Below are 22,260 nucleotides of genomic sequence, written 5' to 3' on the forward strand. Positions count from 1 at the left end.
TATTCCCATTATTGTGATAGTGGAGATTTTCTGATTGGACTAGGTCCCGTGGTTTTTCCCCAATTTAGGTTTTCCACGTAAAAATCTTGGTGTCCTGTGTCATTATTTTTCCTTGCATTTTATTATTACTATTGGTATTATTATTTGGTGATTTGGTTTATTCCTATTTTAACTGGTACTTGAGGAAAGAGAAATTTATCCTGGGCTAACTCTGATATTGTGTGCCTGTACTGGTACCCCTTTCCCAACACGAAGTTCAAATAAAGAAATCCAAAAACACGAAGTTCAAATATTAATGAAGCTTTTTGAAAATATGAATATGAACCACCACAAAATAATTATTAATACCCATAATACTTCAAATACTAATAATTTTGGCACTCAACAATAAGTCTTCAGCCAATCCTCCACTATTTTTTCCTCCATGAAAATGACTTTAATGATAGACATCTGTGTTTTTTTTTAACTTCCCATTCCTCTCCACGCTCTTCCCCACCCCCAACTATCAAGACCAAAATTCGAACTCTGAACTTGGCAATAGAAAAAGCGCATATGTTTATGTATTTGTTAAGTATATGGTTTATTGCCTTGGCAAAAGAAATATGTGAACTAATGCACATGTCATGATTTTCTAAGTTAAATTGTCTTGGCGTTTTAAATTCTTTAAGCAATGTGATAAAATACAATTTTATTGGTTTAAAAAAAATATTTCTTACATATCTGTTATCAGTTGTTGTTCAAGATTATTTTTAATGGAAATAGTTTATTCAAGTTTTTTTCTTCCTCGTGTCTTTGGCCAGGTTTGACATATAAATTATGAGAAAACATAGATTATGTATCTAAGTTATTTTGGTGAACGCAAAGTACGAATTGAGTGTCTCAAAGTCAATTTGGAGTTCCAAATTCATTGGTTCATTATTTTTTGGACTCTTCTAGGATCACATACTTTATGCATGATCAAAAAATGTTACTCTCTAATGCAAAAGATTTTCATATAATAGCCCAAGTGTCTAAAAAATAACTGGTGGATATGTCTAAATTGTAAGAAAAGGAAAGAAAAAAAATAACATTTAGTTTGGGAGGTTGGAAGTACTTCCAAATCACATGTTTGAGAATCTGTTATTGTCCCTCTTTTACTACATGAAATTCATATTCGAATTGATATATAATTTTTCGGGTGCGATGTTTAAATTATTGTTCATGCATGCTGATGCGTGGAACCAAAGAAGAAATTAACGAAAATAGCAAAAGAAACAAACTCAAACTTAATCCATAGTACAATACGTTCATAGATAGGATGTCATAGATTACACATCTTGGTTTACAGATCCACTCAAACTCAAACATAATTACATTACATCAGACTTTTATTCCCACCATCTTGGTTGGTAAAAGCACACACAAACCAAATAGAAACACATGAACACTTAATTAAGCAGAGAATAACAGCTTCTGCAATCTGCGTATCGCAGCTTGATAGTCTGATTAGTTCTTTCCTTGAGAAATGAAAATGAGATCACTTTGAGACATCCAATGGCATGCTTCACTTTGGCCAGGAGAAGTTTTCAATATCTTCAAGGCCACATGATCAGGGGACCAGCCTGAAGTATCCATATGACATACCACCGTGACTGTATTAACTGGAACTTTGGTCCTAGGTTCAACAACATCTACTGCATAGACTTCAATATTGGACAGCAAATGGCAGAAATATGTTGCAAAAGGAAGAAATAATTGATGACATGCCACAGTTTTTCCATATTTAAGCTTTTCCACGCGTCCAACCATCAATTCTTTTCTAGAACCCTCTGTGTTTTTCGATGCCAATGCCACCAAATTCTTGTCACCTATGGCAGTTTTTGAAAATTCAATCATTTCCTCAAGGGATTTTGCACAGCTCTGAGGCTCTTCCTTAAGAGCAGGAGTATTGCAATAAATAAGGGTGTATTGAATGGCATCTTTTGTTTGCGGGCTTTCAAAGGATTGAGGAAATAATTTTCGTAGGTCATTTTCCGTAACAGAGATCTTTGATGCCGTTTGAGAAGGAAGAAATGACTGTTGGGGCAATTGGTTTTCCAAGCTTGAGAGATGCACCATGTTTCCTTGTTTGAGAAGTGAGAGTCTGAAGAAAGAAAAAGGATCAACATGTAGGACAACATTTGGGCTAATTCTGCCATAGCCGTAATTATTCTTGTCCAAGAAACTATCAACACGTGCTTTGGATAAACAAGCTAGGTTTGCAAGAGAGCAAAGATTTGCATCAAATGGAAGATTTTTCTCGGACGCTAATGAAGTGAAATGTTCAGCTTGTTCCTTGCTCAGTGGAGATAGTTTGGACAGAAGATTTCCAGGCATGGTGCCTTGGACATTTTCTGACCAATATTTGAGCTGATTCAATGCAGTGAATGAAGAAGATGAAATGTGTGCAGCAAAAATGGGACGTAGGAAACGTGAGGGCAATGACAAAGAGAACGATAGCAAACGTTGAAGAGGCCATTGGTTTCATCGACACTAATATTGAGCTAATTTTCTTCAGTGGATGAAGTGCTGATGACTTTGCTAGTGCAGCTTCTAATTTATACTAGTGCTCGAGCCTGGACACAGGGCCTCACCTGCCCATTTCAGGATAAAATGGTTACTCTAAATTTTTTTTACATCTTGTTTTAGTTGGTATATATCTTTACTTCAATTTATTTACATCCCACTCCAACTTATTTGTACCTTAGTCTAAACCGGTTGGAAATGGAACTTGTGAGGCCTCATCCCCCACTCTAGCCTTGTGTTTGCTCCAGCTATAATCTCTAAAGGGAAACCGTTCAAAATGTTCCTTATATTTTGTCATATAAATTTTTTCCTTCTTGTTGTCCCTAAAAATTATCAATCCTCAATCATTATTGTCCCTAAATAAGTAGAATCTAATCCATACCATGTTCATTTTTCTCCATAAAAAAGTGGAATATGACCCAATCCATATTTATTTTTGCCACAAAAAAATGGGATCTACCCTTTTTGGACATAAAAAATAACTGTATATAGGTCACATGGTGATTTTAAACTAGTCAGATATTTAGGTTGGAACTAAATTTTGCTAATTTGAATTTTTAAGTGATTTAATTTGAAGTTTATATTTTAAAAGTGAAGAACGAAAAAATTTATTTGATAAAATGTGTGGCATGTTTTGAATGATTTTCTCATCTTCACATGTATATATTGTACAATTAATCCAAAACAAAACTCCAAATGTACCTGTGTTTACTAATCCAGAAAAAAAGAGACAAAATTGAAAAATAAATTTATTTGAATAGACAATTTGCAACTTGTTCCACGTTCGCATTTGAATGGGTTAAATACACTAATCATACATCCACGTTAGACAATTTGCGGTTGTCCCATTTTATGCTCTCAGCTTGCGGTCCATAACCTGAGATATGTGGTAGTTAAAAAGACAATATTTGTAATCTCGAAAGTGACGGACAATACAGTCCCGCACATTTAGTGCGTCTTGTAGGTATATATGGACAACCGCAGCAAGGAATTACATCTCCAAATACGAAAATTTCATGAAATGAGATGTAGGTGTGTGTATATGTATATAGGTATATAAATATGTATGTAAGTTTGGTTTATAAAATATTAGTCAATACTAATCGTTCAAAATGACCAACAAATTTCTTAATAAAAAAACATTGATATCCTTGGGGATACTTTTTTATCCAATAAAGCAGCTGAAAATTGTGTAAAAAATGCATGCTTCCTATAAACAAGATTGGAAAAGAAAACGAAAATGAATAAGTCACATGCTATGAAAGTCAGTTGAAAAGGAAAAGATTGGCTCGTGTAGCCAAAAATTCATAAGCATTGCAGTTACCAGCAACACGTATTTCCGATTTTCAGATGTCCACGATTTGTATAAGGGTTCTAGTCTGTTGCATTTGCATCCCACATACATTGATAACTCCATTTGATTTGAAGAGGAACACCTTGCGCAAAAGAAAGATGTTGCAGAAATTTGAGACATGAAAAAAAATTTAGAGACTAGCATTGAAACTTTTCCATTAAGGAAATAGAAAGTTTAAGAGCTATCAATTGCTACAGCTAAAATAAAATAAGAATGAGACAGAGAAATAGGTTTTGAAACACACTGTGTGAAAAATGGATTTAAAATGTGGTCAATTGTTTGTACTAGTAGCAAAGGGTAATTCCAACAGTCCCAAACGTAGGGGCAAGTGTAGGCATTTAACAAAAGAAAATTCTATATTAAGTGATATACAATAATACAATAATCACAATTTAAAAGATGGCGTACCTCATGATATCTAAGAGTTCTCATATTTAAATTTGATAAATGGGAACGTCATGCAAGTTGTTCTTATAGCATGCAAGTGTTTTTGGAGTAAATCGATTTTAGAAAAGTTTAGAACAGTACTAAGAAAAGTTGCTTTCTATAATTGGTTATCAGTTTTAACAGCATTGATTTGGTTTAGTTACTATTACACTATAATGTCTTAGGGAAACAATTATCTGTTCACAAAAAGATATTAAAGTGCTACAATTAACGAACTCTTTAATAGGCTTTGTTGATTAATTCTAGAATTAGATGATTGTAAAAAACAATTAGACTATTAACATCGAACTTTTATTTTTTTTCTTCTAAGAACAATAGGAAGGAATAGCCTTACATTCTTTGACAAAAAGAAAGAAAGTAAAAATCCCTAGCTACATTATTTGAGTTCTCAAGTACTACTGATTATGGATGGAGAAAGATTGCTCAAAATTGCTGTCCTTTTGAAATTCATGAAATTATTAATCAATTGGCAACTTTGGTTGACTGGTCTTTTATTGGGCAATTTTTTGACAGAAGTTTGTCGGAGAATATCCTCTCCTTCAATTTAAAAGAAGAAAATTTTGAAGTAATTCCTCCTACACTAGCCAAAAATCTTTTCTATGTTCTTCAGCTTGGGCTGGATAGTGACCTGATCGAGTTTAGGTATTAAGAGCCAATGAGTTCGATCGATTAGTTCGGGATCTAGCTGAATGATGTCATAATGATGCCATAAATATATTTTAATTATCTATAAAGTAAAAATTATATATAAATTACACATTAGCTTGACATATTTGGTGAGTTTATAACAAATATGAAGAACTCATTCAAATAGTTGTACAAATTTAGGCTGGAAATATAATTTGATAAGTATTTGTGGTTTAATATATAATTTTTTTGAAACAATTCAGTGTCAATTCTTGAACTTAAAGTCCAAATACACATTGATGAGCCTAAAACTTTTTAATAGGACAATTCTTCAACAAAATTGAGGTTTGTATGTAAAAATACAAAAGTTAGAGTTGCGTAGAGTAATTATAAAAGAAGTTTGGGAGTATATTTATGATTATAAAAAATGGAGGGTCAAAACAAAATACTAGAAAAGTTTTATATTTAATTGGCAATTTCTTCTCCACCATGCATCTTCATCAGCCAGGAATCGGGAGGTTTCAACCTTCATCTGCATTCCCCTTTTTTTTGGTTTCTTTTTGTAATGATTTCATTGTTTTTTTGTCCCTTTTCTTCAACTGGGTAAGAATCTTCCCCTTATTCTTTATTTTCGTTCTCTCCTGTTTTCTTCTTTTTCTATTTAGATCTATAAATCTTTGAGAGATGACAATGATAGATTTATAGATCTATTTTCTCTTTTCCTTTTTTCTTCTCTTGCAGTAATTGAAACTTTTTATTATGATTTGTCAAATATCTTACCACCTTTTTTTGGAGAGATAAAATTAGGCTTTAGAAATGAAGAAAATTTTTGGAAAAAAATCACAAATCAGCAATGAAGAAATTCAGGTAAAATGAGGTTTTTCCCGATTTTATTGATTCCCAGTTTAACACTCGATTTTTTAAGGTGACTTGGACCGAATGCTTGATCGGTCTTGGTTTGCCCGGTCAGACTGATTAGTCTAATCCAAATTTTAAAACATAGGATTTAAAAGGACATATTTGACTTGGGGATCTAGCAGCAGAGCATTTGAGACTGAAAATATATATGGATGTTAAACAAGGGCGGCAATGGAAAGATAGTCTAATGCTATACCAAAGCAAGGAAACAAAAAGAAAAAGGATTAAAAGTAAAATTAGTTGTGACCAAATAAATGTAGCCAACTTGAACATGGTATAAAAGCAATTGAGCAAATGCCTTGTTCAATTCAAGATAATTGAGGTACAAAATCTAGATTAACACAGCAAATTAGGTTGCAGAATGTTGGGTGTGGGCCAGCTCATTTGTGAGCCAAACTAGAAAATCAAATATTTTTAGGTTTAAGTCAAAAATTTGACTTAAATAAAAAAGGCGAGCAGCCGCATGAAGTATGATTCTTCGGTCCTTGTGCGAGAAAAAAGATTTCAGCCGCCGCTCTTGCTGGCTTGGTGAAGAAGGAAAAGAGAAAAATAACTGGGAGATCTTGATTGGAAGGTGATTCGAATCCCGATTGAAATAAAATTTTACATACGCGATCCTCTCATCAATCTCTACTCATCTACTGGTCCAGATTTTAGATTTCCTCTTCGTTTGGTGACACCTTTCTAAACTCACTTCTTTGATAGTTGTAGTTTTTGGGGGTGATTTTGTAGTAATTTCGTTTGATTGGTATTGGTGATATTATTGTCATCCGAATATTTTGGGTAGACCTGTGTATTCCTATTGTTGTGATAGTGAAGATTTTTGACTGGACTAGATCCCGTGGTTTTTCCCAATTTGGATTTTTCACGTAAAAATCTTGGTGTCATGTGCCTTTTATTTTTCTTGCATTTTATTATCACTACTGGTATTATTACTTGGTGATTTGATTTATTCCTATTTTTAACCGGTACATAGAGAAAGAGAAATTTGTCTTGGATTAACTCTGATATTGTGTGTCTATACCCATACCTCTTTCCCAACAAATGGTATATTAGACAATCTTCACATTTTGCACTTTCATAAAGCAATTACACCACAACTATTCAGTTTTAGATCGACAACTTTGTATGCTACAGTTCCTTAGGCTGTCAACCACGTAAAAGATGTCTTTCCGCATCATATTGAATGCGTTAGTTACTTTGTTTAGCAAATTTATAATTATTGAGATGCATGAAATACTTTTTTTTCTGCAAGAAGAATGGTTAAATTCTCAATTACAATGAAAACAGATAATATAGTAATCCCACCAATATTGTTTCTTTAAACATTTTGTTGTAATACTCTCAACCTTTTGCTTTTCTGGTAATATACTTTCTTTTCATTTCCTTTCCTTCAATTCAAAAGGTCACTAAATTTTTTTCCTCAAATGGCGCCTAAATTACTTTAAAAGCAAAGATAACTAGTGAGATGCCAAAAATTTCCAATCAATTATATGCTTTACTTTGAAACTTACCGGTAGTTCCACTTGTTTTAAATTTGTATTATTTAGGTAGGTTAAAAATCGAACCAAACTATTCGATATTTGAAATAAGTTTGGTTCAGTAAAAACTTGTTCTAACTTGATTTATGAATTAATCAAACAAAGTTTGAACATCATTTTGTGTTCAATTAACTTTTAAACTCTATTTAATCCTGGTACAATTAGCATAAAACTTGATTTTATAAGTAAAAAATTCAAGCTATTTGAGCTCAACTCAAATCTGGCTTGATTAAAGTCAACATTAAATATAATTTCAAATTTGCTAAAATAATTAAACAAAATTGAACGCTAACTTGTCCTCAATCTTACTATTGTCCTTAAATGCAGCCATGCTGCAAAATACCTATGCATTATTAGTTGGCCACTTACTTCGACATCTTCTTATCCTCAACTTCTTTTGCCTTTCTTTCCTTTTTTGTCTTCTTTTGTTTTTATGTTACAGTACGGTACACCTACAAAATTATTTTGCTACCCACTTTACCCCGCTATACAACACGGATGAAGGTTACTAAATACAAATTAGGGACATGAGACTTATGAAATAGAGGCCGTAGAAAACAAATGGGAGAACAAGAAATCTATATTCTTTCTGTCAACTTGCAATACTCAATCTCCTTCAACTTCAATTTCCTTCAAAGTTTCTTTTAATTTTTTCTTGGTGCTTTAAACATGACACATTTCCTACTACCTTTTCTTTAAAAAAAAAAAAAAAAAAAAAACATTGGCACGTGAAGTTGGCAATTGGCACTTATCATACAAGTGGCTCCGGATGTGCGGTATCGTTTGTTTCTTTTGTTTCCTGGGGATGAGTTTTTGGACTTGGACCACTCATAAATAAAGTTGTTTCCTCCTGTGCGGTATTTCTTGTCATGGTTGCTCTTACAATACAGCCAGCCAATGAAAGTGAATGTGACAGAGAGATATACGCACGGAGACAAAGACAAGGCTGCTCGTGTCTCATCGTACGATCCAATAATTTGGGAATTCGAAAAATCTAAAACCAAAGGAGAAAACAAATGTAAATGTGTAAATTTACAAGTAACCAGTATTGGTGTAATCAATGCATAAATGTGTACATTACAACTGATAACATGCATAAACAAGATAAACTCACATTTAACGAGACTTGACTCAACGGTTATGATTGTTGAATCTCAACCTTGATTTTCTAGACGAACATCTCGCTGTACAAATTATTTAAATTGCTATTTTTAAAATTTTTGTAAAAAAATATATTATAGTGATTTGATATATGTGAAATAAAAGGGTGATTGAAAAATTTATTTATAAAAAATCTAAAAAATTATCTATAGAAAATAGTAATGGAAGCAAAGGTTTTTGAATTATTGGAGCACCCCTAAATTAGGAAGGACGAAAATTCATTATCACATCATAGGACCAGCTAGTCTATTATTCTACAAGGTGAGATAATTATGAAATTGACATGAAGAAATACTTCCCACACGAGTCATGAATCGATCAGATGTGGGACTGGTGGCGGCCGCCATCTCAAAAATTATCATACGACAAGACGTGTTTCAACACCATAAGTTGCTTTCGAAGAATATTAAAAATAATGTTCTGCACAATATTTGGACAAGGTCACAAGAATGGCTCAAATCACTGAATCAAAAAATCCTTTAGCTGCTCAGCTTGAGTTTCACTAAATATTTTGAATTGCAGAGACCTAGTCAAAAATCGAGTTTGATCATGAAAAACAAGGAAAAAATAGAAAAGTTTTTCATTTTTTGGTGAACCATTTTCTTTTTTCTATTTTGTTAAAGTTTTCCATAAAATATGTTTACCATAGTTTGATGGGTTAGATGCAAAACTTAGCTCTTAATTATAACAAATTTTGCACTTTACTCCTTAAAATTATCTTATTTTGACTTTACTCCACTATTAGTCAACTCAAACATTATATACCCATAACCTGAAAAAAACATTCATCCTGAGGGTTAATGACAGTAAATCCCCTCAAGGTATTGCATGTTTTATACTTTACTCTATAAAGTCATCTTTTCTCAATTTGTAGGTTTGTCCCAAGACCATTAGTTAACTCCAATATTCTGTAACACCCAAGAAAAAACAATAGCTAAGAGACATTTATATCCTTGACAGGATAGTGAACTGAATAATATTTTATGGATATGAGTCTAGTTAAATTTCATCTCGTAATTACACTTTTTTAAGACAGGGGGAAATTTCTCGATCATTTTATGCCTTAAGGAGGAAAAATAAACAAAATATTATTTAAAAATAAAATATGAAAACTGAAAATATTACTAAATTTGTAAAACCCGCTTAAAAACTGTCAATCTCTCTTTTCAAATGTGCATATAGGTTTGCTTTTCATTTAATGGCTACATTTTTGCTTTGCATAAAAAATATACACTTTTCGTTGTTAGTAACACTACAAAGGGGCAAAAACATGATGGATTTGGCATTCCAAAGCTTTATTGTCACTTGTGCTCAGAGCGCACCCGACGTGTGTACAATCAAAAAATATATAATATTAATAGTCATATATTTTAAATAAAATTTTTATTACTAAAGCAAATTTTAATCTTTTAAATATTTTTCATAAAATAATTTTATATTGGTAGTTATGTTGAATACATATACTTAAAAGTAAAAATAGTCATGGGTGGTTATAGATAGTTAAAGTAAAAGTAATTTTTATAAGGGCAAAAAAGAAAGTTCATAAAGTGACGATAAAAGTTAACCCTAATTTTAACCCCAAATCTCTTTGTCAAGCTTTACATATAACTAGTGCCAAAGGCACACCCACATGTATGCAATTTAAGAATAAATTAATTTTTATGAAATTTTCTTTAATGAATTGATAGTTAGTATTTTGGTAGTTATGTCAATTGGTAGTTATCTTGGTAATTAAACTTTTTTTCATAATAAAAAGTTTGGATGTTTAAATTTTAAACATATTGGTAGTTGCAACAAAAATTATGTTGGTTATATATAATTGGATAGTTAGGATAAAATTTAATTTTGTGAGGATAAAAATGGAAGTTTAAAAAGTGACAAAAGGTATTTACCCCACCCTTTCATTTCCTAGAGTAAGTAAGGGTAAATTTGAAAACACACAAAACTAACACCAAGTTAACTACCTACACATGTTTTATTATTTTAAAGATATAGATTTTGTAATGCTAAAAGGCACTTTTCTCAAACTTCAACGGTTTACTACAGAGGCATTTTTTTTACAAGTGCTCAATACACACCCAATGTGTGTGCAATCAAAAAATACATAATTTTTATGGTCATATATTTTAAATAAAGTTTTTATTACTGAAGCAAACTTTAATCTTCTAAATGATTTTCATAAAATAATTTTATATTGGTAGTTATAATGTTTAGGGGTAGTTATGTTGAAAACATATATTTAAATAGTTGAAAGTAAAAATAATCATGAGTAGATATAGGTAGTTAAAGTTAAAGTAGTTTTTATAAGGGTGAAAAAGGAAGTTCATAAAGTGATCATAAATGTTAATCCCAAAGTTAACCACAAACCCTTTCCTTAGACTTTATATGTAGTATAGATATTGGTGAATTTAACTAATGAGGGAACAAAGTGATAAAAAGATAATAAAATTTGGAATTCTATGGGGGAATTCTTATAAATAACCCGAGTTTGATACTAAAAAAATTAATGCCTTGTTTAGAAAGAGATTTTTTATCAAAAAATCTATACGTTTTTCATAAACACATTTTTTAATCACCTTTTTACCTCACATATATGAAATCGCTACAGTTTATTTTTTACAAAAATTTCAAAAAATTGCAATCCAAACATAACCTAAACTTTTATAGTGCGCCCATGGATAATTAGGAAACTGTGATGATCTAATAAAAGTTTTCCAGGGTTAAAAGTAATAAGCCCCCAAAACTTTTGGGATGCTTTGCACTACAGTCTCTAACGTTGATTTTGTGCCATTTAGTACTTTTGTTTTTTTAAATGAGATGTCTTAAATTCAAAACTTCATACTTACAATTCCTTCCACCTCACCACTTAACCATACCCTCCACCCCAAACTCCAATTTTAGTACTTGTGTTAGTCAACCTCAACATTTGCCGTTAAATGGTACTAATTTCTAAAATTACCCTGATTTCTATGACAAAAATACCTGTTGTCCTAAATACAATAAAAAGATCTCCACAAAACCCTGCAATCCTTTTGTTTAATATAAAAAAGTTTAAAAAAAAAACCGCAAGCATTTTGACAGTGCCAATACAACAAAACCACAATCTTCCTTTAATTAACTTAAATGCAGCGAAGTATTTCTTCCAATCTTCTACTCCATAGTCTTTTTTTTTTTTTTTTTGGATTAACCGTAGGAGAGCGAAGTACTTTTGTCCTTTTTCTCCTTTTTATCAATCTCACAGCTGACAAAACAAAAATTTTCAAATATATCTAAACTAGCAGTTCCGTCTCTCACTTATCTTTTTGCTTTCAACAGGTTTTGTACCTAAACATTATGTTTTTTTTTTCCCGCAAAATTATGTGCTAAGTACATTCATTTCCAGAATAGACAATTAGAAACAGCAATGCTATTATTCATGTTCAACTCGTTTGAATTTGGAAAAGGTTTAATCACAGAATAAACAAATAAAACTCGAAAACAAGATTGATTTGGAACCAACACACAAATTTGGGTGCAAGCGGATTGAATATGTTATTGAACCCCACAAAAAATTATATTGTTGCCCCACTTTGCCCCCTTATTCTCCTTACCAGTATTGCAACTAGAGGTGTTAAAATGGATGATTTGGACGGGTTTGGATTGGCAAAAATGGATAATAGGTATAAGTAAGTCAACCCATTTATACCTATTTAATTAAATGGGTATAAATAGGCAAGCCAAAAATGAATTGGATAACCCAATTACTCATTTATAACCCATTTATTTTAATTTTTTATAAACTCATTTAAATTCATTTTGCAAACTAGGTTATCAATTTATACCACCCTTTACACCCATCATTAGTTTTAAATATTTACTTATAATGCTCAATAAGCCTATTTACCAAATTTTTTTCCATCCGTACTCTATGTCGTAAAATTACATGCTATTTAATAATTGAACAATCAGAATATAAAAATTTGAACTAAGTACTATAAAAGTTAAACATAAAAATTTAATCCAAAAATTTTAAACTCCTAGCATTTTTTTCATGTGTAAATTTAAAATTTCATTTTGAAAAAGTAGGAAAAGAGGCTAAAACTTGTCATAAATTGGTAACACTAAAGAGTAAGTTAACAAACTAAGAGAAAAAAAAATGATAAGATAAAACCAACCAATGATAATAATAATGAAACAAAAATAGTTAACATCATAACAAAATGAAGAATCTGAAAAAAAAAATGGGTGGGAGAAGAGAGAATGCTTGGGGGAAGATAATTCTAAATGGATTAATTGGATTTGATGGGTTATCAATAATACCCATTTATTTAAATGGGTATTATTGGATAATCCATTTATACCCATATGCAAAAACTTAAGATACCCATATCCATATATTCATGGGCGGGTATGGGTAAATTTAGTTAAATGGATTCATTTGCCACCTATAATTGCAACCAATGCAAGTAAAAATTGCGATACTTGTTTACTACAAAATAAGGACGTGAATTTATCAAATAGAAAGTGGAGAGAAAAAAAAGGGCAAAATACACTTAACTCTCTTGTGATTTATTGATTTTTTACATAACCTCCCTATAGTTTCAAATACTATATATAACCCCCTCATAATTTGCATTAAAGTTTCAAAGTGACAAAAGTGATTATTTGCAATGAAACCCATGAAAATATCGAAATTGCCTTTGTTTAAAACCTAAAATGACTGAACTGATCAAAAAATATAAATATAATATGCATGACACTCTAACATCGTATAGTTTTATATTTTACTATATAGTCCCCTTATAGTTTAGTGTTTTACCATATAATCCCCTTATAATTTTTAAAATATATACATAATCTTTTATGGTTATAAATAATTTTTAACTTTACATAAGAGTATTTTTAACATTCTAGTTGACTCCATTATGGAATACAAATTCAGTTATTTTAAGACTTTAATTCAAATCATGAGAGGGGTATGTGTATCTTTTGAAACTATAGGAGAATTATGTGAAAAAATATTAAACCATAGGGGGTAAAGTGTATTTTTCCAAAAAAAAAAAAGGAAAAACAAGGAGTGAGACCATTTTCTCATTTTATATGTGCACTTTAGTAAAATAGTTAATCATTTTTCTTCTTTTAAATTGTAAAACTCAACCTCTTTTAATTTAAAATTTCATTCGAATGTTATTTTAATTTTGATCTTAGTTCTTCAAAATTGGCATATTAATTTCCTACAATTTTTGTAAGGAAAAAAAAAGCATAAAACATGGCACTTGAAGTTGGTTGTCGGCACTTATAGCTTGTATCATTTGTTTGCTGGGTACAAGTTATTGGACTTAGACAACTCATGGATAATTAAGTTGATTTCACCAGTGGGGTTTATGGTGGCTTATCTCCTTCTTATCATGTTTGTTCCGACGATGCAGCCGGCCAAAGAAATAGGATGAGAAAGAGAAATGGGCGCATGGAGACGAAGGGCCGGCGGCTCCTTTTGATATATCATCGGTCCCAATTGTTTGGGAAATCTAAAAGCGAAGGAGAAAACAAATGCATGCAATTATGCGAATCGGAAGAGATCTGAATTTTTTTGGATCAATTCAAGAACTCTCTATATTAGAAAGGGCAATAATGCAATGTCACATCCACAGGACCAGCTGGTCGTTTGTCAATTATTTTACAGTGGGAAATTATGAAATTCGCATAGGGAAATACTTTCCTGCTCATGAGCCGATGAAACAGTGGAGTGGCGGCAGCCGCCGCCCTTCGAAAATTTAAGTTTGTTTTTGGATTGTAATTTTTTTTAAAAAAAATTCCTACGTTTTTTGTGGATATATTTTTCAATCACTTTTTTATTTTACATATATTAAATCGCTACAGTATTTCTTTTACAAAAAATCCAGAAAAATGCAATTCAAACAAAGCTTAAAATTTTATTTATATCAGATTTTTTTTTGTAAAACATTATAATTTTATTAAATTTTGTATTAATGGCAAAAGTTACATCATCTGAAAAGTGGATACTATAGATATGAAAAACAGATAAAAATTACACTGTAAAATTCTAAAAAATAGTTTAAAAAATGAGATAAAATAATTGTAACCTCACGAATATCTATGCATGCTTGTGATCGTCAAATCTATTGATTAATTTTTTCAATTCTGAATATTATGGTGAGATTTACCAAATAAACTCAAGAAATTCCAAATTTGATAAATAAAATCTAAAAAAAAAGAGTTAGATCGAATAAAAGAAAATAAAAAAAACTACCTAAAGCATTCATTAGAAATCTCTAGGAAAGAAGAAAACTCTCACTAGGTAACACTAAGAGAGGAAAAAATTCTCACTAGAAAATTGTAAGAAATTTTATTTGTACAAATGAAAAAAAACTATAGATAAAGCTCCTCCTATGGAGAAAGATTGAAAAAATGTGATTTCTCACCCGAAAGAATTGAATGAAGTTTTGGTTAGAGAATTTTCCTAAAGAGAAACTAATTCTCTCTTTCTTCTCTCAAGAATTGGTGGGAGGTTTTTTTTATGTCTTATACAGTTCTTTCTTATTTATATCAGAATTAAGAGAATGGAAAGTGATAATTTGGAGAAAAAAATTTGATCAAAGCCTTGATAATTGTAAGGTCCAATTAATATTCTAGATCTTGGCCATATTAGCTCGAGCTAATCTAGGTCATCCATCTCTTTTCTAAAGAAAATTTATATTTTTTTTTTGTTGTAAAAGTTAATGGCCAGATTTGGACCACATCAGCAAAACTTGATTTGAACCATTAATTGTACGTATGCCAGGCAATCGTGCATTCTCCTAAAAGTAGCCAATTGCCATGGAAGGTTGTAAATGACCATCTTAATCCCTGAATTAAGAAACAGTCATCCCATAAATCCTCTTCCTCCTTCCACATTCGAAGACCGCCACCGCAGCTTACTCCACCCTTCATTCACAAACCCAGTCAACAATTTTTGCCTACATATCAATCTTGATTACCTTGCTATATCCCCTTACTCTTCCCTTCACGCTATCTTCTTCCCATATTGAAGAAGCAAAACCATGATGAAATATTGTTTTGGGACAGGAATATGTCCAAAAGGGTGATTTTAGGGCTATCAATGGGTCCGGACCCAAATCTGATCCAATATGCTCGTTTGTTCGAACCTGACCAAATCCAAATTATATGCATTCTAAATGGATCGGGTATGGAATGACATGTTCCGATTCATTCGGATCCGATCCAATTAATTGGACATATATAAGTAATAATTATAATATTCATTATAAATTGTTACTAACCCACATGTTTTCTCTTTGAAAAAAAAAGGAGGTACTCTAAGAACCAAATAATCTTTGGAATTTTTCTCATTGTGTAGTTACTATTTTATTAACAAAATTTGTGTAAAAATAGAATTCAAAAATTATCAAAAATTTTGTTATACTAAATTGATTTTATGGATTGGATATATCCGAAATAGATTTGAATCCAACAGAAACTGGATCCAGAAATACATATTAAGACTTCATTAGGTAAATGGATTGGGATCCAAAATAATTATTACCTGTCGGATTTGTGTTAGCAGTTATCAATTTTACCCAGAATCAACCCGATGAGTTCTTATTTTGTTTCTTTTTGGGCAAAGCTCATACTAATGGAGAGGGATGCCAGTCCCAAATTTATTACTAATAGAGAAAGGAAGGGCCAGGCATTAATCTAAACTCTAATACAAGAAAAAGAAGCTAATGAAATGGAAAAAGGAGTACTACTCCCGTGCCGATCTTAATCTAATGTTTGGCAAACTAATACTATCAACAGAAATAATAGCTTTTACTGTGAAGCATGGTTCAAAGTCTCGGCCGACTCGTCACCGTCTCAGACCCTTCGATACGTCACTGTGAACGGTTGAAACGGTCGAGTTACACTGAATCACTCCGAGTCATCCTAAGTCAACTCGATTTTTTATTATTTTTACTAATTTTTTAATTAATTTTGTTTACCATATTTTTTATAAATTTTAGAATATTAAATATTTCAAAAATTCGCGTCTCACCGAGACTGCATGCCAAGATCGATGTAGAACGGTCTAGGCCGCGACCGCGACTTTGAACCATGCAGTGAAGGCAATTCCGACGTAGAAGTGTAAATCTGCTGCCGAGAGAGAGTTAAAGAAACAAGAAAGTAAACTGAAAAACTTGCTCCACCATAAATGTGATGAACAAAAACCCGATAACACCTTGAAGCAAATGACGAATTTGAACTAGGGCACTACACATTGGCCAATTAGCTAAAGCATTGGTTGATAAAGGTGCACAGGTAGCTTAGCATCCACCTGTACCAGTACATCATCAGTAGTGCATTATTTTCTACCAGCAAAAAATTTGCCTTGTCAAATTCTTCATAAAATACAAAGACAATCCTATCAATATTATGATGCTAAATGAGAAATTTTGGGTTCGAGTCCTTCCATCTAAATTATTTTAAAAAAAGCAAAAAAAAAAATCCATGATGGTCTTGTAGAAGACTCTCTCGAGATGAAGTTAACCTTTTAGTACTGGTAATGGTATTGAGTTTATAATGCTTTTCCATGGTGGAAACCATCAGACAGCCATTACCGATGTCCTCATGGAAGTTTCTAGCCTAAAAAACTTTGCAGTATAAGTATTCTAATCACTTATTACATAAAATCCTATCACCAAGGAACGTGCTCCTAACACAGCAAGACAATTATCAACCTTCAAAATAATCTTAAAAGCGAGCGAAGAGATTCTTTGAAAATGTGTTTCGTTCTTTCCACACCATGAAAACCACAAAGCTAATATAGGTAAAATACATCTAATGTGATCAAGAGGTGCTTTATCTAGAGACAAATTAACAAGAAGACATCAGCAAAGAAGAGATACATGTATGAGGCTAGAAGGGAATTCTGAAAACTGGGAAGTAATGCCCGGCAAACTTGAACTGGAATCGAGCCTTCTGTTAAAGTATGCGGCAAAGATGTTGTAAAAACTTGATATTTCAAAAGATTTTTCGTTTGTTTCGGACTAGAGCTTTATCTGATAATATTTCATCAGATATGGTTGTTTCTATTTTGATGGAGAAGTTTTCAAAGATAAGGTTTTGACTAAAAGGCAAGTTCAAGTGCTAGATAGGAAGTTAAGCTTCGGATGGCCTTTTTTCAAATGACTTGACCTTTTCCAAACTTATCACCACAGAGGATAGACCTCTGACTACTTCAAAAGATAAAGTCTGGCACGAAGCAAGCCTATTCTCACGGAAAATTAGCTTTCAAAATTCTATCTTCTTCCGTCCCGTGAAGCTTATAAATAGAACCAGTTGCCAGGCTCATTTCGCACTGCAAAAACGAAGTCTACACTTTAAAACACTCTCTACCTCCTCCTTTGTCTATCCTTCACAACATTCTTGCTTTTCTGCTGGGTTAGAAACAAGATTTTTTTTGCTGGTTCTATGTCCCTCTCACAAAGTAGAGGAAAACTTGTTTAATTCTGGGGAAACGTTTCAATACCCTGAAATAGTTTCTTAGGACAGTGCTTTCTAGCACGACTCAAGTATCCACGTGTTGACATTGTTCGGGCCGCTTTATCCAACAATCTAAGAAACTATGGCATCTAACAATGTTAGCACCCCACAGCCTTCATCAGCAACTGTTGCAGTGGCACTACCATTCGCCAAGCTCTTTCCGGATGTATCCAAAATTGAAATTTTCGCCAATGAAAATTTTAAAAGATGGCAAGAACGTGTGCACTCTCTACTTGACATCCATGGAGTAGCTTATGCGCTCACTGAATCTCAACCTTCTGCAACTGCGGATGCCAAGAGTCAAGAAGCATGGCAATATGCCAATAAGGTATGTCGACACACTATCCTTCAAACACTCTCTAATGAATTATTTGACGTCTACTATAGCAGCAAAGAAGCCAAGGCAATTTGGGAAGCCTTGGTAACAAAGTTTACTGCCGAAGATGCAACCAAGCAAAAATTCGTCGTAGGAAAATACAACCAATGGCAAATGACTGATGACAAGGAAATGAAAATTCAAATCACCGAATATCAAATGCTGCTAGAGGACTTGAAAAATGAAGACATCAATCTTCCTGAGAAATTCGCTGCAAGCATGCTGATTGAAAAACTACCAGAGTCATGGGCCGACTATAAAAACAACTTGAAACACAAGGAGAAAAATTATACCATGGATGAGCTCGTGAAGCACATCCTCATTGAAGATTCAAACAAAAGGGAGTTAAGAGCTACCAAGGCAAAGGAGACGGCTTTCAAAGCCAATCTGGTACAAGGTAATAATAAAAGGTACGCCAATAAATCCCAGAATTACAAGCCCAAAAATTTTAATTTCAAGCCTAACAATCCCAACTTTAAGAAAAGGAAAGGCAATTGATTTTATTGTGGAAAACCAGGACATCATGCATTACAATGCAGACATAATAAAGGTGACAGAGCAAATGGTAATCTTCCTAAGGTGCACTTAACCGAAGGAGATGATATAATTGCTGCTGTCATCTCTCAAGTGAACATTGCAGCCAATGTCAAAGAGTGGGTGGTAGACTCTGGGGCTACTCGGCACATATGTGCAAATTGAGAAGCATTTTCCTCCTATACTCCTATAGGGGATGATGAGGAAGTTGTCTACCTTGGTGACTCACGAACTGCTAATGTTCTGGGTAAGGGCAAAATATTCTTGAAACTCACTTCAGGAAAAACTTTGGCTCTCAATGATGTACTGCATGTGCCCAACATTCGGGCAAATCTGGTTTCCGTAGGATTGCTAGGAAAAGTTGGAGTGAAAGTGTCATTTGAATTTGGAAAGATCATAATGACCAAAAATAATGTATTTGTGGGCAAGGGCTATTGTAATCAGGGACTCTTTGTACTTAACATTGCCAATGTGATCAATGAGAATGCTTCTTCTTCTGCTTATATTATTGATTCAATTTCTTTATGGCATGCAAGATTAGGACATGTTAATATGAGTTATATAAAGAAAATGCAATCTTGTGGCCTGATTTCTGGTGTTAATGATAAAATGGATAAATGTGAGATATGTGCAGAAACTAAAATGACAAAGAAGACTTGTATAACTGTTCAAAGAGAAACTGAACTATTAAATTTAATCCACACAGATTTAGGTGATTTAAAACAAACTATGACTAGAGGAGGAAAAAGATATTATGTCACTTTTATCGATGACTACTCTAGATATACTAAACTTTACTTACTTAGAAATAAAGATGATACTCATAATGCCTTTTTATCTTATAAGTCTGAGGTAGAAAATCAACTTAATAAGAAGATAAAAAGAATTAGGTCTGATAGAGGAGGCAAATATTTAGCCCTAGATAAATTTTGTGAACATGAAGGCATAATACACGAAACAACACCTCCTTATTCGCCAGAATCTAATGGAGTAGCTGAAAGGAAAAATAGAACATTAAAAGAAATGATGAATTCTATGTTAGTTAGTTCTCATGCTCCTGATAATTTATGAGGAGAATCTATTTTATCTGCATGTCATTTACAAAATAGGATACCTCATAAGAAAACTGGCAAAACTCCTTATGAGTTATGGAAAAGTTATAAACCAAATTTGAAATATTTAAAAGTATGGGGATGTCTTGCTAAAGTATTGTTGCCTGAACCTAAGAAAAGAAAATTAGGTTCTAAAACTTCTGACTGTATGTTTATTGGATATGCTGAACATAGTGCTGCATACAGATTTCTTGTTTTAAAAAGTGATACGCTTGATTGTAATACAATTATTGAGACAAAGAATGCTGAATTCTTTGAACATATTTTTCCATTGTCGAGTAAAATTTCTCATGCACCTGTTGAAATAAATAGAGAAATAATTCCGAATGAGGAATTAAGAAGGAGTAAAAGGCCAAGAAAAGAATTTTCTTATGGAAATGATGTTCAAACTTTTCTTGTTGATAATGATTCTTTAACATACTCCGATGCTATTTCTTCCCCTGATTGTAAAGTTTGGAAATAAGCAATTAAATCTGAAATTGATTCTATCTTGTCAAATAAAACTTGGATTTTGGTGGACTTACCTCCTGGTGCAAAACCTATTGGTTGCAAATGAATTTTTAAAAGAAAATATAACTCTGATGGCTCTATAGAAAAGTACAAAGCTCGTTTAGTAGCAAAAGGATTTTCTCAAAAACAAAATATTGACTATTTTGATACATTTGCACCAGTAACAAGAATTGCGTCTATTCGAGTTTTATTTGCTTTAGCTTCTATCCATAAACTTGTTATTCATCAAATGGATGTCAAAACAGCATTTCTAAATGGTGATTTAGAGGAAGAAATTTATATGTTTCAACCTGAGGGGTGTATTGTATCTGGACAAGAAAATAAGGTTTGTAAACTAATTAAATCTCTTTATGGCCTAAAACAAGCTCCTAAACAATGGCATGAGAAATTTGATCAAGTATTGATAAAAGATGAATTCTTGTCTGTAGAAGTGGATAAATGTGTGTATGTCAAAATTATAAATGATCAATATGTGATAATCAGCTTATATGTGGATGACATGCTTATATTTGGTACTAGTCTAGATATTGTAAATAATACTAAATATTTTTTGTCCTCTAATTTTGATATGAAAGACTTGGGTGAAGCCAAAATGATATTGGGTGTTAAAATCATAAGGAGAGGTGATGGTATAATGTTGTCACAAGAACATTATACAGAGAGACTTCTTAGGAAGTTTGAAAATTATGATGTGACACCTGTGAGTACTCCTTATGACGCTAACATTCAATTGAGGAAAAATAATGGCGACCCAATTGCTCAGTCTAAATATGCTCAGATCATTGGGAGTCTGATGCATCTGATGAATTTCACTAGACCGGATATAGCTTATGCTGTATGTAGACTGAGTAGATATACTCATAATCCCAATCGTGAGCATTGGTTTGCATTAGTCAGACTAATGAAATATTTGAGAGGTACCATGAATTTTGGTATACTATATAGTGGATTTCCCAATGTATTAGAGGGTTACAGTGATGCTAACTGGATCTCTGATCCAAATGATACAAAATCCACTAGTGGTTATGTGTTCACCCTTGGTGGTGGTGCGGTAGCATGGAAATCAGCCAGACAGACAATTATTGCTCGGTCAACTAGGGAATCGGAGTTCATAGCTCTGGAGTTAACTGGCTCTGAGGCAGATTGGTTAAGAAATTTCTTAGTCAATATTCCTCCTATTAAGGATCTGTTGTCTCCTGTGTCTATACACTGTGACTGTCAAGCGGCTATTGCTATTGCAAAAATAAATCTTATAATTGTAAAAGTCGACACATGAGATTAAGACATGATGTCGTAAAGCAGCTGCTTAGAGATGGAATTATTTCCATTGATTTTGTGAAGTCAGAGTTGAATTTGGCCGATCTTCTGACTAAACCTGTAGGAAGAAAATTAATTCTTCAAACTACAAGGGAGATGGGACTTAGGCTAACGGTTGTCAATAGAGATGGTAACCCAACCTATGTGATTAGTGATCCCATGAAATAGGTTCATATGGGTAATAACAAGTCGATATTGACTGTAAAAGCACTTGAAATTTAAGTCCCTTCAAAATTAAGTGCTTTGACTGCCAATAATTGTGAGGCTGAGTTTAATACTCTTAATGAATTTATATTCCTT

The 22,260-nt window shown here is 32.5% G+C and overlaps 2 protein-coding genes across 2 annotated transcripts; one reads left to right on the plus strand and one right to left on the minus strand.

Moving 5' to 3' along the window:
* Window positions 1-1,485: 1,485 nt before the first annotated feature.
* On the minus strand, window positions 1,486-2,355 carry LOC113737664 (polygalacturonase-1 non-catalytic subunit beta-like). The gene has a single exon (XM_027264858.2). The coding sequence runs from the start codon at window positions 2,353-2,355 to the stop codon at window positions 1,486-1,488; it is 870 nt and encodes a 289-aa protein (XP_027120659.2).
* Window positions 2,356-18,193: 15,838 nt separating this feature from the next.
* LOC140038529 (uncharacterized) lies at window positions 18,194-21,919 on the plus strand. Its single transcript, XM_072083911.1, has 3 exons — window positions 18,194-18,884; window positions 19,215-19,733; window positions 21,072-21,919. The coding sequence occupies exons 1-3, from the start codon at window positions 18,194-18,196 to the stop codon at window positions 21,917-21,919; spliced, it is 2,058 nt and encodes a 685-aa protein (XP_071940012.1).
* Window positions 21,920-22,260: the final 341 nt, after the last annotated feature.

The sequence above is a fragment of the Coffea arabica genome, chromosome 3e, assembly GCF_036785885.1.
Source record: "Coffea arabica cultivar ET-39 chromosome 3e, Coffea Arabica ET-39 HiFi, whole genome shotgun sequence".
NCBI classification, from domain to species: Eukaryota; Viridiplantae; Streptophyta; class Magnoliopsida; order Gentianales; family Rubiaceae; genus Coffea; species Coffea arabica.

Excerpts from the sequence above, each read along its gene's own strand:
- LOC113737664 (XM_027264858.2), bottom strand. The coding sequence starts at position 2,355 with ATGCCTGGAAATCTTCTGTCCAAACTATCTCCACTGAGCAAGGAACAA.
- LOC140038529 (XM_072083911.1), top strand. The coding sequence starts at position 18,194 with ATGGCATCTAACAATGTTAGCACCCCACAGCCTTCATCAGCAACTGTT. Across the intron at positions 18,885-19,214 it reads CAAAGCCAATCTGGTACAAG|GGGATGATGAGGAAGTTGTC; the intron begins GTAATAATAAAA and ends ATACTCCTATAG. Across the intron at positions 19,734-21,071 it reads TTTAATCCACACAGATTTAG|AAGTGGATAAATGTGTGTAT; the intron begins GTGATTTAAAAC and ends TCTTGTCTGTAG.